The 17051-nt window shown below is 40.0% G+C and overlaps 2 protein-coding genes across 5 annotated transcripts in view; one reads left to right on the plus strand and one right to left on the minus strand.

Annotated features, from left to right (window-relative positions):
• The first annotated feature begins 16 nt into the window (after positions 1-16).
• MRPL57 (mitochondrial ribosomal protein L57) lies at positions 17-3063 on the plus strand. 3 transcript variants are annotated; one of them, XM_053385862.1, is made up of 4 exons: positions 17-119; positions 388-523; positions 1615-1749; positions 2649-3063. In XM_053385862.1, exon 4 carries the CDS (start codon positions 2651-2653, stop codon positions 2963-2965), a length of 315 nt encoding a protein of 104 aa, XP_053241837.1. In that variant the 5' UTR covers positions 17-119; positions 388-523; positions 1615-1749; positions 2649-2650; the 3' UTR covers positions 2966-3063. The 3 variants fall into 3 exon arrangements, with proteins under 3 accessions (XP_053241837.1, XP_053241835.1, XP_053241836.1); XM_053385860.1 differs by lacking the exon at positions 1615-1749; XM_053385861.1 differs by lacking the exons at positions 388-523; positions 1615-1749.
• Positions 3064-5118: 2055 nt separating this feature from the next.
• Positions 5119-17051, minus strand: part of ZDHHC20 (zinc finger DHHC-type palmitoyltransferase 20) — a 41901-nt gene continuing 29968 nt past the window's right edge. The window contains exons 8-14 of one of the 2 annotated variants that reach the window (XM_053385857.1): positions 14955-14990; positions 13868-14000; positions 12957-13083; positions 11022-11111; positions 10087-10202; positions 9759-9838; positions 5119-9171 (exon numbers count right to left, since the gene is read on the minus strand). In XM_053385857.1, the coding sequence (XP_053241832.1) occupies positions 9801-9838; positions 10087-10202; positions 11022-11111; positions 12957-13083; positions 13868-14000; positions 14955-14990 (540 nt within the window). In that variant the 3' untranslated portion in view covers positions 5119-9171; positions 9759-9800. The remainder of the gene's footprint in view (positions 9172-9758; positions 9839-10086; positions 10203-11021; positions 11112-12956; positions 13084-13867; positions 14001-14954; positions 14991-17051) is intronic. The other variant, XM_053385858.1, reaches the window with a different exon arrangement.

The following is a 17051-nucleotide window of genomic DNA, read 5'->3' on the forward strand; positions in this document are numbered from 1 at the left end:
TGGGGTGGGAGGACATCTCGTCACTCTCGCGAGAGCTTTGAGGCTGAAGCGCGGAGGAACCTTTCGGGCGGCGCCATTTTCTTTTCCCTGCCGAGGTGGGACGGGCGGACCTGTGACCGGTGAGTTGAAGAGGAGCAGCGGGAAAGGGGTTGCGGGGACGGGCGGGCAGAGCGGAGGGGCGGGGAAGCAGGTGGGCGGGGAGAAAGGGTTTCCCTCTAAACCGGCGGCAAGAGGAAGCGGGCGGGACACCGAGAAGCTGCCCAGGGTGGCCGGTAGGCATTGATAGAATTGGAGTGGGAGGAGGCAGGGGCTAGTTGCCATCCCATCCCGGGGTGGGAGCACTTCAGACGTGTCAGATCTGCTGCTTTTTCTTCTTGTTGTTCCTAGAGCTCCCAGGATTTACCAGCCGAAGCCCAGGCGCAAAAGGTGTAGCATTAAAGCAGAGGACGCACCTTGAGCAGCAGAGGCGTTGTTTTCCGCTGCTGGAACTGAACTCGGCTCACAGTCCTTTCACACGCTCCAAGTGAGCCCCCAGGGAAGTGGGGATCCTCTGGCCCTCAAGGACGCCCATTTCCCCCCCCCCATCATGCACACCTTGCTGATCAGCTGATATCACTGGTGGCATCAGGCGATGGGCGAGGGAACAGGGTCAATACAGAAAGCAGGATTTCATTCCCCATGAGTGGGTGGAGGTGGGGAGCCAAAGCAGCTCACATGCTTCTTCCAGCATGTAGTGCATAACTGTCAACCTCCCCTTTTTTGGCAAGAAATTCCCTTATTCCAGCGCCATTTCCTGCTGCTATCCCAGATTGTTAGCTATCCCGTAGACTGTCCCCAGGACAGGTGAGGCGGCTGAGCCCTTATTTTCGAGGCTGCTGATCCCTTATTTTCAAATCTGAAAGTTGACAGCTATGATGTAGTGTGTGTGAGGTGTTTCACACAATGCGTTTGAGAAGCGATGTAGGGCAGCCTCCACACTTTCCTTACAGCAAGAAATGGGAGCGTGGGGGTTGCCTTGCTTCTCAAAAGTGTTGTTTGAATCAACCACATCTAAATTCCCAAGACTAGGAATTTCAGGAGCGTGAGAGGTTTGCAGCTATGTGAATTTATTTCAGTTTACTTTCTACAACGTGCAGGTGGTAGAGGGCTTCCCTAGCCTCCCTGTGAGATAACAGGGACAGGGCTTTATCGGTGGTGGTCCTACACTTTAGAACTACATCCCCAAGGTGCAGTCCCTCACTGCTGGTGGTCTTTAAAATAAATATTTCTTCTGGGGGTTTTATTGTCTGGTTTGCTGAATTGTGCTGTACGGTACTTGAAAAAAACTATTTAGATGCTGCTGCATTTTTGTTATTTTATTTCATGCATTTAGAGTAATATAAGCCACTTTGTGCCCTGAAAACGGGGTTAAGAATAGTTTAATTGACGAGAGCAATCAGTAACAAAGTGTGATCTTTGGTACTGGGAGAGACGGGTTTCACCTGAGTGACTATTTTCATCTGTTAATACTTTTTTTGGGGTGGGGTGGGGATTATATTATACTCCTGTGTCTCTTCACATGAATCTGAGATCTCCTGGAGATTTCATGATATTTTTTTCTCACAAAATCTCCAGGAACTTGGACGGCCTGCAAGAGCCTCCTGGAGCCCAGGAAGCAAGGCGGAGAGCTTAAAATTAAGCTCTGTCTTGCTTCACAGTCAAGATTGCTCATATGAAGGTGGTTCAAGTATCGGAGTTTTTGCATATGAAGTGTTACCCCAAGAATGTAATCCCTGCTCAGTGTACTACTGTGGGTTCGGCATAGCACAGTAGGTGGGGTTGGCATATCAGTGTGAAGGCTTTGTTTGAGCTCTTCTCTGATACTTAGTTTTTGATGTGGGACATTCAAATATGAGTCCCCAGCTGATGACGGGGGCTGCATACACACCATTCATTTAAAGTCTACACACCCCTCACAGAATCTTCTGTCCAAATAATTTTTATTGGTTTCCATGTAAATACAAGAATATGTAACTACAGTAACTTGTCCTGTGGTACATTCTTATTAAGTTTTGTATGCAATACACAACACAAGCAATATGTTTGTTTATGCATTATCAATTCAAGTCTCCGCTCCACAGAGATTCTTGTGTTGTTGTTGGAATAAAAGTACAGTATATTCTTGTCCACCCCTCACAGAATCTTGAGGACCATAGTTTACCCCTCATAGAGCTACAAGTGTCACGATTTTTTTTAAATATTTTTTTGCAGGCAAGGAATAAGCTTTAAATGTATGGTATGTACCTAGCCTCAAATGGTACAACCCTTACTGGCTTATCAGTAGTAAGTGTTGCCTCACTTGGATTTTCCATTAACTGAAGAGAATCAAGGGAAGGGAAGAGTGCCTTTGTGGGAATCAAAAGATGCACCAGTCTGTCCTCTACTTACACATTATCAAAAATCAAGAGAAAGACCCCTGCAGCCTCTGACATAAGGATGATTGCCAAAAATCCTATGAGATAGGTGTACACATTGATGTCTCAAGCTAGAAGTCAGCTTCTCTAATTCATTATAGCCATGGGTTCTAGCTGCTAACTGTAAATAATATTGACCTCTTGTATTTGATTGAAGAATATTCAAGTAATCAATGTTAACCTGCTTTGTTAAAGGTATGTTTCTGACCATAGCACGGCTTCGAAACCGCATTCCTGGGAGTCAGTGGATTGGTAAACACAGACGGCCGAGGTTCGTTACAGAGATAATGAAACAGGGTATCATCAAGAGGCTGGAAAGGGAAGCTGAAAATGAATATTGGCTGAGCCGGGCATACATGACAAAAGACCAGGAGTATCGCCACAATGCAGAACGCAGACGTTTATGGCGGGAAAGAGCAATGGCTGCAGAAAAAGCTAAGTTTCCAGAGCATAAGTATGCTACAGAACATCTGGGTCACCTTAATGTGACCAAGAAATGGACAGAAGCTTGAAAAACTTAAGTTGGCGTTCAGCTGGACTGCTTGCAATTGCTGACAGTGGCAACCACCAGTTATGTAAGAAGGCCTGTAAATAAATGTATTACTCTTCAGCTCTCGGTCTCAGTGCTCATTCCAAGTTACAGGTGTTCTTTTTCTTCCAAACTTTGGTAATGCTATTCTGCCTAGAAAGGATCATCCTCTCTCCTCAAGTTGTGCTTGCAAAAGTTTCTCGTAATAATCTGATGTTCAATCCAGAGTAATGTCCAGTTATTCGTTCCTTCTAGGTGTTATTTTCCCAGTGTTAAATCCAGGCATCTCAGTTTCATTCCTTTCCCTTCCCATCCTAGAAGTCCAAAAGAGGTTCTCCAATTATTATTAAAAGTAAGAGTCGGCCTTAATCTTCTTCCGGTCCACCCTCACAACTTTACCACCAGATTTTAAAAGACAGTTCAGTCCTTATTCTTTATTCATCATGAATTTCTTTACTGTATTTATATGACAATGTCCACAATTGATCAGAAATTAAGTAGACATTAATTCGCACTCCCGCAAAAGTTCCTGTATCTTCCAGTTCCATTTCCTGTTGCCATGGTCTTCATTCCTTGCCATTTTTTCTTTCAATATCCTGTATTTCCATTCTTTTTTTCAAAAGTATGGCAGGAAGCATGATCACTTTGTCTTCTGAGATGATTCCAAGTTATACACAGAGTCCTCCTTCCATGAATTCCATCGCCTTCCAGCATTACATCTGTTGCACTCCTTCCAGCATCAGCAATAAACCATCCTCGAGGGCTGAGAAATTATCCTTGATAATTTTTTCCAGGAGCTGTGACTCTTCAGCAATCTGTGTAAAACCTTCCTCCTGATGTAGCAAACCATCTCCAGTATTTTCCCCCAGGAGCTGTAATTCCACACCCACCTCCACTTTACTCAGTGATTTGCCCATTATCATTTTCTGCATCTCCCATTTTTAATTGGGTTCTCTGTTGATCAAATCATTTTTGAAAACCTGCCAGAGTTAATAGATTATTTCTTGACATACTTGCAATCTTGGGTGCTGCTAGAAGTACAGTCCTAACCACATTCTTAGCATTCTATTCTTCCTACTGCGAGCGCAGCAGTAACCATTAATTTTCATTACTGTCAATGCAATCACTTGTGAAATGGAGGATCAAAGATATAACAGCACAAGAACATAGACACTTCTTAGAGATTCTCTTCTCTGTTATAAGCAGGTGTGTGTTATGAACAGCTGTATACTTTCCTTGAAACAAACTAGATACTTCCTGAAAAACCAATTTTGCCGTCAGTCTTTCAATGACTTCTCTTCTTAAGCCAGCTTTAGGGTCGTATTTCAAATTGACATTTTTACTGACAAAGGAGTAGTTTCTTTAATTTCTTTAGTGATTTATAGTAGTTTCATATATAACTAAAGAAAGGAGGTATGGTTACGTCTTTTCCTAGGAGATTGACCTCCAGAGATCTTTAGCAGTGCCTGGGCAATGTTGTTGTTTTTCCCACTCCTGGTCACTCAGCCATCCAATAGGATTTCTCGATCCCACGTCAGCAAGCAATCCATCAAAAACATCCAGGAATTAATCCAAATGTTGTCTCTGTTCAGCAGAGACAAAAATGGCACATAATCCACCGTTAGTCACCACTTAATTACATCTTTGGGGAGCTCCCGAGAGAGGTGGCTAACCTGCGACGGCTCCTTCCCTGGAAGTGTATCTTGAGAGTGTTTCTTGATTTTAGCTTTGTCATGTTGTGTGTCCTCAGTGGTAGCATGCTTTCTAGCAGCAACCTGTCAGGGACAGAGGTAGGCAACAGTGATCCATGCTTTGGGCTGGGACACTTCCATTTCAAGTATAGTGTCAATGGGACCTGTGAAATGTATCCTGTCCTAATTTGTTAGCCTTTACTAGCTAACATTTCCAGGCAAAACGAAGCCAAGTGTGGGAACCCAAAATGGAGGTGAACTCTGGCAACATCTGCCCACTGTTATCTTTATTTAATTGGACTGACACATGAGAGATAGCCCCAACTAACTTTTAAAGCTCCTTTTCCCAAGTGATGTCCCCACGCATTTATACCCACACATAAAAGAGAATTGAAATTGTATCTTCATCACTTGCACCAATTAGAAATGCATTTCACAAGTTAGCTCATTTTTTCAACGTATTTATTTAGTTTCTTTTGCATTCAGTGTGTCATAATCCATTTTAATGTATCATCACTTTGGCAAAGAAGGGTTTAAGATTATGCTTTTTCCCCTTAAAAGGAGCTATGCTTAAGATATTAATGGAAGTCTGCACTTTGATATATAAAATACTCAACATGATTTAAAATTATTGGTGAAAAATACACATGAAAATATTACAAGGTGCAGATAAAAACATGAAAATTTCAGGCAAAATGATCTGTATTCTTTTATATTTAATTTATTTATAAAAGTCCATTTAAAAAGTCACTTTAAAGTATTAATGGCAATGCTTTCTTTGTGCATAGGAATATTCCTATCTGCAACATAAAAAACAGATGCATTATTCACATTATATATCCTCTAAATAACCTCATACCAATTTAAATTTGAGTATTTGCAAGCTTACTTAGTTACAGTGGATATACCTTTATTTAAGTAAAATCCTTGCATACACCTTTGTCATAAATATAGGACAATGTATTTGACATACCCACTGGTAAACACACAGGTTGTGGCAGCCCTAGACATAAACTAAGGATGTCACTCTTATGGCCTTGTAATTTACACACGAGGGCAGAAGAAATGAAGACACAGTGGAGAGATGTTCTCTGTTTTGCATTATGGTCTGCAATTCTAAACCATGTATTTATGTGTCATCTCTGCAGAAACCCATAGGACTTCCTGGTGAATGCATTTAGGAATGAAGGAAAAATCTGCATTCCTTAAACCACTTTATATAAAATTTTCCTGGTAGAATCCCAGAATTCTGGGACTACTTGGGAACTGCAACATAATGTAACTTGTACATCTGTTGGTGTTTACAATTTCTGGGTACCAAGAAAAAGGTTCTGATGCTGTCCTAACTTGACCCAAGTTATGAGTCAGTCATATCCCTGTTGGATGATCTTCTACAACTCAACTTCACTTAATGTTCTGTAAATGTGGACAGACACTTTCTACCACTTGCAAGATTCAAGTTAAGATCTGGAGAATACATATTGGATATTAAGACTGAGTTAAAGCATAAGTTTCCAACACAGATCCAAGAGATGTATTGCTAAGTAACCAGGAGCTAACGTCACATTGTGTATTAGGGTTGGCATCTTATTAAAAATAAAGATGATGTTTGGAACTTGATTGACTCTAGTAGTAGATACCAATTGTTAAGGCATTATTCTACCAGAAAAAAAGAGTGGTTGGTAAATGAAAGAAGTGCTGCTGTTTTAAAAAACAACTTCACCCCAAATCTGTAACATAAAATTGAACTCATAAAAGTGGCCAGCAAGCAACGCCAGATTGTGCTAGAATCAGAACTCAGGGGAGCTTCTTGAAACAGGAATGTGTCTGCTAGGGAATGCAAACTGTATTTACTAGCATTAAAAATTACATTGATCCTTAAATGTGACCTGCTGATGCTAGGTCATTTACTAGCAAAATGCTTTCATAAGGCATTGGAATTAAAACTAAACCGTTTACAAACTATATTCTTTGGTATTATTTCTCAATACTGGTCAAGATACTTTACACATTAAACAACGGATACCATGAAGAAGAGTCTTCTGGAACCTTTTCAAAGTGGTTTAAGGACTGCAAATCAATAAAGTATTAAATATTGACAATTATTACCCCAATAGTGAAAAAAGGGAATGCATTAACAGCAACGTGTGGACTTCTAAGATTCACGTTAAGTGCAGATGGGCCTTAATTCCTATGTACACTCTACAAAGAGAACCCTGTTACCCATTTTACGTACTCTACATATATGACATACTGCAAGAAATGTGCTGCTATAGTTGACCTAACTGGTAAACGCAACCCATAAATTTATGGCCTGGCTCCCAATATATACTTGATTCCATTCTATCCTTTCCTGAAGCTGTTGAGAGTCAAAGCACAGGTACTGTATGATGAATGGGACAAGCAAGGCAGAGCATGGCACCTCTGCCCACTTGCGTCAACACTGAAGGGGCTGTCCATTTGCTACAGTGCCTAGCTAGTGCAAGAAGTTGTGGGACCATTCTGTGGGCTGGCTGGGACATAAGAAGACAAAAAAACAAACCTGCCTCTATTCATCCCCACCTGACCTGGAGAAGCTATATGCAAGGTGCTGTTGTGCCACATAAAGCTTATTTCCCCCATGTGCTCTGAAGCACTGATGGCAACTGCTATTTCAGGACAGGAGTTGGGGTGAAATCCCACTACCTTGAGTATGGAGAGTGAGGTTAGCAGTTGCACAGAAAGCCCTGAGCTTGATTTATGCATTTTGCACAGGAAGTGTGTAGGATCCAGCTCTTGAGTTTGGGTTGGTCACAAAGACAGCACAAACCATTTTAGCTTTTCCTTCATTTTGTAAACTAAGCTGATCTAAGAAGATCCTAAACTATTTTACAAACTACAAAATTTATTTTCAATATAATTCCCCCCATCCAACTATCGTCATGTTTCCTAAGATTTGCAAAGTGGATCCCGGTTTTTCCACTTGTATCATACATGGGATAATTTATATAAAAGGGGTTTGGGAAGAATTTAATATTTTTATAGAGCTAACGAACTATGAGCAGCTTGGACACAATTTATGATAGGGAATTAAAAGGTACACATCAAGGTAGAATGATGGGGAAGTCTGACACCATACAGTGAGCCAAGACGGAACTTCGTGGCTACAATGGTCTCCTCCTTAAAGAGTATCAGAAGCCAGAATTCAGGTTAAAGAGCTGGGTGGCTGGAGATGAGGATTCTTCTGAGTCAAGCATTGAGTACTTTGCTGCCCCTTGTGAACTGATAATAAAGATTAAGCCCCCACAGTAGTTTGTAGAAATATTTGCTCAGAAAAAGGTTTGTGTCTTAAAAGGATAGGCCTTGGATTCAGGGTCAGTGAGACTGTGGGAGGGAGAGATGCCAAAGTAGGGGTAACTAGAGAACAAACCCTCTTTCTCCCTTGGGTGCATTCTTCCACATCTTACTCAAGGAATTTTGCTAGTAAAAATCCCCGTGAAATCCAGTCCCATAAAGTACAGTACGTATTTGTTTATTTTCTCTTTTAAAAAAAATGGATGATTTCTGGAGCTGGGCTGAAAGAAGATGGATAAATCAATTGGGATCTTTATGCTGGGATTATCAGTCAAAAAGATTTGAAAGTAACATTCAGGTAAACATCTCGGGGGGGAAGGAAGGAGAGGAATTCACTTTACTAAATTATATTGTTGATATGGCTTAATATGACAAATTCTAGAAATTAAACTATTGGCACTTTAAAGAAACAGAAAGTCGAGGAAACTTTATTCTCCCTAACTAATGTACCATGTTGCCAGTGGGCCCTTATTTCTGGAAAAAATAAAAAAAAAATCAATGGAAAAACCTTGCTTGTCTGATGTTGTATTGCAACAAAGCAAGCCTGTAGGAAGAGAACTTCAATATCAGAGAGGACTAAAAGGCCAGAGTCTTGGGTTGGCTGTTTAGCAACACCTACCAATACCACTGGTTATCTGATAATGGTAGTGGAGAAAGCAAAAATGCATCATGCTGCAAGTCCACCAGATAGTGCTTTGAGACACATAATCGTACTGTGCAGTTTCAATGGCCGTACTCTATGATTGTTTCACTCTTTCCTCCCCTGCCCCATCTTTCTTCCATAGACTTGCTATGGAAGAAACTCCCGTATGACACCGGCATGGCATTTCTCACACCAACTTTGCAGTATTAGTTTCCTCCACCGCGGTGCAGCCAAAATGCATAGTTTCTGCACTTCTAAGAGTCTTGCATACGCTCATATCCTTCCAGGGTATTTCAGGATTTGGCCCTTGTAGTGGCTTACGTCCATGTTGCAAAAATGCACATCAAGAATCTTAAGGCATCAAACTTTCTGCTATGCAACAGTGCTCATAAGCATCCACTGGATACCGTCAAGGATTTCGTTTTTTCATATCCTGCTAACATGCTGGCACTGTTCCATTGATATATCAGTGTCTTCCATACAAAATTAAGTAATATCCAAGCACAAATGTAGTGTAGAAACCTATACGGAAAACAAATTACATTAGTGTAATGCTGCATAAAGACAGAGATAGAAAAAAGACATGGCTACCTACTCCGGATTTCGATCTATGTCACTTCCTTGCATGACTTACTGCTTATGAAGGGCTTTCTCCAAAATGACTGAAGCCCAACTGGGGTCTCTGTGCTGCCACCTGCGTTCCACTCATACAACTTCTATCAGCTTGGTCTTGGGATGCTGGCAACTGCATTGTAAACACATTTCTATCCAAACAGGAATTGGCTTCTACTCTGTGAAATCTGCCTGCTGCTTTAAATCTGCTTTGGAAATAGATTTGCAGTATCTCAAATTAGCCTATAGAAAATTCATCCCCTAATCACAGACACAAGGGAACTGATCGCGGCTACTCCACACTGAAGAAACACTGTCCTTAATTGCTGTGTTTCTGCCTTCACTTTTAAGACCAGGCTTTATATTTCTGATGCATCACCCATGCTCCATTTTCCTTTTTTTTTTAAAAAAGGAAGGCTTTCAAAACGAAAAGAATCTTATTTCACAGCCTTACAAGGTCACAATAAATCACTATTTCTGAGCAGAAGTTATCTTACCATCTTTTCCTCTCCAGAGAGGGATGGACACTGAAGCCAAGATCAGCTCTCCAATGAAACTATAATATGCTTTTTTACACCTTTAAAAAATAAAGAAAACATAATTATAAAGGTACATGCTTTAGAGACGTTACATGATGAAAATTTTGGGGGGGAGGAGCGGCATTAAGCCAGTATCTGACCTCTTTATTTGTATTAATCTGCAAAAGACAAACTTGTTCATCTTTAAAATCAGTTACTCTCCATTCTCTCTTTCTCTCATTTAATCAGAATATTGAATTTCTGTTCTATAACAAGTGATTATAATTAATCAGTTAACATTCAGTACCTGATTTAACATTTTCATCTTCTGAATTGGTTTCCACCCACTGGTTTTCACTGGCCAGCAATCGATTTTGGGACTCGCTTAGTGGCCTAACAGGAAATGGTTGACTGGGACCCGAGCTGAAAAGAAGAACTGCTATCAGAAGCTGGAGTTCATGCACCAAAGAACTTGAAATTCTTAAACACTATTCTGGAGACCAACACAATATGAATTAATATTGCTCAGTTCAGACATAACTTCATGAGCTTCAGGCTTGCCTGCTGTCCTCTCCCCTTCATGCATGATGGGAGGAAATTTAAGGCACCCATTCCTAGTAAGAAAGAAACTTTGCTAACCAGGGAAAGAGGCTTTAAATGTCCTCCCCTCAAGTGTAAAGGGGAGGGTTGGATTGTTCAAGCCTATAACAAGAAACAATAGTTTGTGGTTACATGATCTAAACTGGCACAATCTCTCTCAAGGCCTACTCTGAATGCCTGGCATACAACAGAAAGGATGCACAGGGAATTAATTGGTGAGAACAGTGAGCTTGTAAGAGATATAAGGCTGAAAGCTCCATATGGCAGGTCAGGACGAAGGCAGGAAAAAATGAGGCTTAGAAAGCTCAATTTTAAACGGACAAGGTGTCCATAACTATGCTTGCACTATAAATATTGTCAAACATAAAGAACTTCCCATTAAAAAGAAATAAACTTTCCAGCCTAACTCACTTCAAAGTCAATCAGCATCAAAGGACGTTTAGAGTGGGGAAGTAAAAAAGGAGGCTAAGACCTGGTGAACAATGGGTCAAAAGCAGAGGCAGGGAAAAGATTAGACTACAAAGAGGACTGTTCACATTTGGCCACAGCTGTGGTCTTCAATATGCATTTTTCCTTGCTTTGTAAAAATGATACACGTAAGATAAAAGGAAGCAAGACACAAGTGAAAGAAAAACCACACACCTTTTAGCAGGATCATTTTGGCTTGAGACAGTAAGCTGCTCTGGATCCATAATCACCAAGCGTGTTGGAAAGTTACAGCCATCCCCTAAACTGAACAATAAAATAGACATGACATCTAACTAGCGTGCTATTAAAAACTAACACTAATGGATACACTGGGTTTAAAACAGTTATATGAAGTGGCACATTTGAGTGACTCAGTAAATGTAGATAGTACATCACCCTGTTCAAACAATGGAATGTTCTGGTTGGTATAGCAGATGGTTAAGTAACTTTTAAGCACTGCAACCTCCACTACATATTATGCAGGAAACGACTTATTTCAGAGCTGCAGGTAACTTGCACGTTTATTTATTTAGTATAAACACCATGGAAGCATATATGTACTTGTTCAACAAAGTTTGTCTCCAAAATAAAAAAAAAAGGCTTGTGCTCCACTGGAACAACACAAAACACCTATGTAAGCTTGACCGTAGGAAATTTAAGACTTAAAAGAATGTGCATTATCAGTAAATTACATGCAGTCTGTTTAACCTCAAGAGTTCACCAGAGTGTTTTTGAATGTCTCAGTTTGAACTGAAATCCAATTTTCTTGTGGTTTCTCTTAAATTTCTAAAACATGGGGCGTTAGCTATTACTGTAGAAACTACCTGGCTGCTGACCTCACAAAGCAAGGCAGTCTTTTTAAATACAAAGTTCTTACAAAGGTCTGAGTGACCTATATTCCTTGACAGTATGTTATTTCTGCATGTTCAAGGTTACAGCACAGCTGTTAGCATGTGGAAGGCAACTAAAACAGACCCTTTAAAAAAGTGTTGTCCTCATGCTGGGAATACTAACAGTAGGACTTGGCAAAGATGCCACTTTTTAAAAAAGGACAGTTGTACAAATGATCTGCAAATACCCACAGATAAGAACTAATGACGACCAACTATTTTGACTCTGCTTTATTTTGTAAAGTCATAGAAATACTTTGATATGGTCCCATTTGTATTTAACTTGAACCATAAATGTATGAAGCCCAATCCTACTGAATATTACTTGGGAGGTATATTTTAATACTACTAATAATAATTTATTATTTATACTCCGCCCATCTGACTGGGTTTCCCCAGCCACTGGGCGGCTACCAACAAAATATTAAAAACGCAACAAAATCTTGACAAATAAAGTTTACTCCCAGGCAGGCATGCACAAGACTTACAAACAGTTATGTAGAATAAAAGAGGTGTCTACTGCAAAGTTCTGAAAATGTTTGTCAACAACAGACGTTACAATGGAGAAAACAAAAATCACTGTCTAGAATACAGAGGGATTAAAAGGAAAAACTGGTATGTAGTACAGTGGCATGGTCCTGAAGAAAAAGGTTTATACAGTCATACCTCGGGTTGAATGTGATTCGAGTTGAGCGTGTTCAAGTTGCGCTCTGCGGCAACCCAGAAGTAACGGAGAACGTTACTTCTGGGTTTTGCTGCTCATGCATACGCTCAAAATGACGTCACGCGCGGAAGCGGCAAAACGCGACCCGTGCACGCGCAGATGCGCCGTCGCAGCTTACGTTGCGTTCAGGATGCGAACGGGGCTCCAGAACGGATCCCATTTGCATCCCAAGTTACCACTGTATATATAAATACGGAATATTTTAAATAATTTGTCTAAAATACCCAGTACAGAACAAGGACCTCACAATACTGAGGATTGAACATGCAACCTCCCAGGCTACATTATGCACAAAAATAATTTTAAAAATAATGCAGTTTAGGTCTTAGCAGACAATATATCATTTAGTTAGCACATAGGTATGTTCATTGTTCAGGAAATATACAAGTTACAATTTTAGCAGTATTTAGGACTGCTAGCTTCACTAAATCACCAAACTCTAGATTTTACTCTAATAACTTTTAAAATAGAAGAATAAAATTTAAATAAGAATACCTTGTAAAAATTGGTAGCAACCAGTACTTCTTCTCATCTCCAAAAACCTCTCTCAAGTTTTTACTGCATCCGAGAGAGAAGCCATTTTTGTCAGGTCCATTTCGAAACATAGGTGCCCTGAAAGCTTCTGTATAACACACAGAAAACAAAAGTAAACAAACGTGGGAAAGAGGACAGATCTCTTAAGAATATATGAAGAGCCCTGCTGGATCAAGCCAAATGCCCACCCAGCATCTTGTTTTCACAGTGCCCAGCCAGGACCTCAGCACAACAACACTCTCCTACTTGTGCTCCCTAGCAACTGCTATTCAGAGGCATAATTCCTCTGAGCCTGGAGGTAATATATGGCCATTAAGACTAGTAATCACTGACAGCCTTACCCTCCATGTCTTACCCTTTAAAGCCATTAAGTAGCAAAAATGCAAAATGTCTACAAAATAAAAGTTTGTTGTTGTTGTTTTCATTAAAATTGCACTCTTAAAAAATGAGCTAGAAAAACACGGACCAAATTCAACAAAGGCAGCGGCTGGAACAAATGTAGGAAGCAACTAATTAGACATTTTCAGTAAAGAGGTTCCATTTGGTATGGTTTAAACCAGCTCCTGTATCTAACAACAGCCAACCTAAGATGGAAAGAAGCATTTTAAGAAGTTAAAAGGGCCAGTAGCAGGGAACGGTGTAAGTCACTTTAAACCGATATGTTGATTGAGGGGTACAATCCTAAACTCCAGGGATTCTTAACAGGACTTGCTTATGAGTAAGCACAGCCATGAAACACACTAAGCAACCTTGAGCTAATAGCACATGCTCAGACGAACCTAGCTCACAGGATTAACGGTGAGGGTAAAGTAGAATAATGTTGAGTTTCTTGGAATTGGAATAGATAACAATACCGCAGATTGTTTACTAACCTATTGTTGACCTGTTTTTGCCAACCAGCCAGCAATGATAGCTGAAAAGTGACAGTATACTGATGAAGAACATGGCAGCCACAAAGAAAAGGAAGAGAACATGGAATTTTGCACGTGTGTCCAGCAGTTCATTCTGGAAGAAGAAGAAAACGGGAGGCGGGATTAGTATTTCTGTTCAACAGCTGGTCTTCTATAAAGTTGCCTCTCTGAGCTAAAGCCAATATCACCATATCCGAACATTACTATGAGCATATTTAACATTTTAGAAACCTAAATTATATGAAACCACTGTAGAACTGCGAGTCACAGGGCTTGTCATTACTTTGTGAGAGAGTGTACATGAGTATCACTGTAAAAGCACATTCAACATCCTTTGTTGTGTGTCTGTATGATTTCTAAGTGCTGCTATACTTCCTATACGATGTTTACAATGTGTATTTTTCTTTACATAAACTGCCTGAGGGAAGATGTAGAGTAAGCCTACACACTATAAATTCAACTATAAAATTGGAAATGGGGGCAGGATGAGCCTTCCTCCCACCCATCTGATGTTCAGTATGAAGTTAACTGAACACTGTTATTTGTAAGTAGCCACATGATCATGTGAACCAACACACACCACATACAATGTAAGCTTCTGTAAGAAGGTGAAAGTTATAGGGAATGTGCATGTTTTTTAAAATGATGTTTTTACATTGAGTAGAAGTGTCATTTCAGGAGAAAAGGTCTTGTGTATTTTTAATTCAGTTTCAAGTTTTTCCACATATGCTCAGATTACAAAAATCTCATGAAACAAATATAGTTTAATTGCAGCAGTTACATAGCTTGAAAAACCAATTATTTCTAAAAGATGACCTTTAAAATAGAAAGGTAAAAGTAAAATTCTCTCATCATAGATTAGCATCCATTTAAGTTACCACCAGCATTTAAGTGTACTAATTTCTTCTTTGGCTCTCCACAATAATCTTCAATTAATTAAAAATACATAATTATACAGATAGTATTACAAAATAGTATGATAATCTTGTTTCATTATTAAAAATGAATGAGCACACCAGAACAGACTTCAGCTTAAATTGCATTTTACCTTTGGACAATTCTCAGCAGATTTCCTGCGGCAAAGCTTTGTGCAAATAAAGACAATTTATTAAATAGCTTTATCCCTTCAAGGCTGGTGTTCAGAAACAGTAAAAACGTTGTTAGAAAGTTAATGGCTTATGCGTGCAGCATTCAATGGCAAGAGGCCTTAGTCTACATTCAGTGGATGAACATGTAAAGGTGAGCTTGTGTTTGCACAATGAGATTGAAGTAAAAGGTAATTTATTTTAATGGTGTGGACTCAAGGCACACCATTAAAATTAAGATTAACACATTGCTCTCTCTAATTTTCCACATTGGAAGTTCAGCCTTGAAGCCAATTGGTTTTATATAGATCCAAGAAGACTCTTGGAAGCTAATGTTCATAGTGATGTGAGGTTTGGAAATTTGTTACCCAGCTACAAATCAGAGCATTTTGAAAGCACAATGTCCTTGCCACTATTACAGAATTACAGAATGAGTTATTTAGAGACTCCCTTCAGTTTATTGTATGATGGTTAGTTCTTTTTATGTAACTAAAAGTGGGTTTGGGTACAGGCAAGATACCTATCATTTTGCTTACGTATATCACTTTAATTCTAAAATCATAGCTTAAACCATTCTCAATGGATCTTTAAAAAGCCACAGATCTCCCTATGCTTTAGAGCAGTGGTTCCCAATTAGCTAAGTACTGCAGACCCCATGTTTTTGAAAATGTTGACATCTGTGTGGTAGTTTCGGTTATGTGAATGGTGCCACCATACCCTCCAACATGTCCCAGCGCAAAACTGGGATGCATGTTTTCTGGGCCATGCACCTGTGCAAGAGCATGGCACCCAAAATTGTATGATTTTGGGTGCTGCAATCTTGTGTGTTTTGGTCCCAAAACAGGATTCCCCAGACAGTTGGCAGGCATGTGCCATTGACTCCCTGGATAAGTTATGCCAGTTGGAAACCACTGCTTTAAAATGTATCTTTATAAGAACTGATGGAGAAGTATCTTCAAAAACATTTAAAAGGAAAGCAGCATGTTTCCTTTCAAAATGTTAGTGAGCTAAAACTCACATATCTGAAAAACGGAGGAAATCAAGAATATCTAGTAGTTTATTGAAAAAATAATGGGAGTCTCACACACACACACACACAGAGAGAGAGAGAGAGAGAGAGAGAGAGAGAGAGAGAGAGCGACCAGGAATGGACTGTGTTTAGGGAAGTTTTTAATGTTTGATTATTTATTGTGTTTTTAATATTCTGTTGGGAGCCACCCAGAGTGGCTGGGAAAACCCAGCCAGATGGGCAGGGTATAAATATTATTAATTAATTAATTAAACACATCTTTAGATTAACCAGTTCCAGTATCTCAGAGCCACTGACTGATATTACATTATCACATGAAATAATATTACGATTCTATCTGCCTATTACTAATAGCTGCCCAGAGACACTTGTCTCCTTATTTGTACTGTATGTATTGCTATATATAATTCTTCTTCTAATATCTTTTGGTAACTTTCACTACAGTTACTGAAAACAGTAGTTGTGGGTATGTTTAACCTGGAAAAGAGCAGACTGAGGGGTGATATGATAGCCGTCTTCAAATATCTCAAGGGCTGTCGCATGGAAGAGGGAACATGCTGGTTTTCTCCTGCTCTGGAGGGCAGGACTCAAACCAATGGCTTCAAGTTACAAGAAAGGAGATTCAGACTAAATACAGTATTAGGGAAAACATTCTGACAGCAGGAGCGGTCTCCATGAGAGGTTGTGGACTCTCCTTCCTTGAAGGTTTTTGAGCAGAGGTTAGATGGCCATCTCTCATGGATGCTTTAGCTGAGATTCCTGCATTGCAGGGGGTTGGGCCAGCTCTACAATTCTATGATTCTTTAATAGATAATTGGTAAACCCAGAAAGTGTATGTGGTGCCAAGCACAGAATTTTGGATGCATCCCGTCACGTTTAAAGCACTGGGTGAGGACGCACAGGACATCTGCTGTGAATGTAGAAGGTTCCAAGTACAGTCCTTATCATCGTCAGGCAGGGCTGGGAGAGACTTTTATCTAAAACCCCGGAGAACAATTGCTAGTCAGTGTAGACCAGTGATGGCCAAACT

Source organism: Podarcis raffonei, chromosome 4 (assembly GCF_027172205.1).
Source record: "Podarcis raffonei isolate rPodRaf1 chromosome 4, rPodRaf1.pri, whole genome shotgun sequence".
NCBI lineage: Eukaryota > Metazoa > Chordata > Lepidosauria > Squamata > Lacertidae > Podarcis > Podarcis raffonei.

Bases quoted from the DNA above. Each gene is read 5' to 3' on its own strand.
- MRPL57 (XM_053385862.1), top strand. From the start codon at position 2,651: ATGTTTCTGACCATAGCACGGCTTCGAAACCGCATTCCTGGGAGTCAG.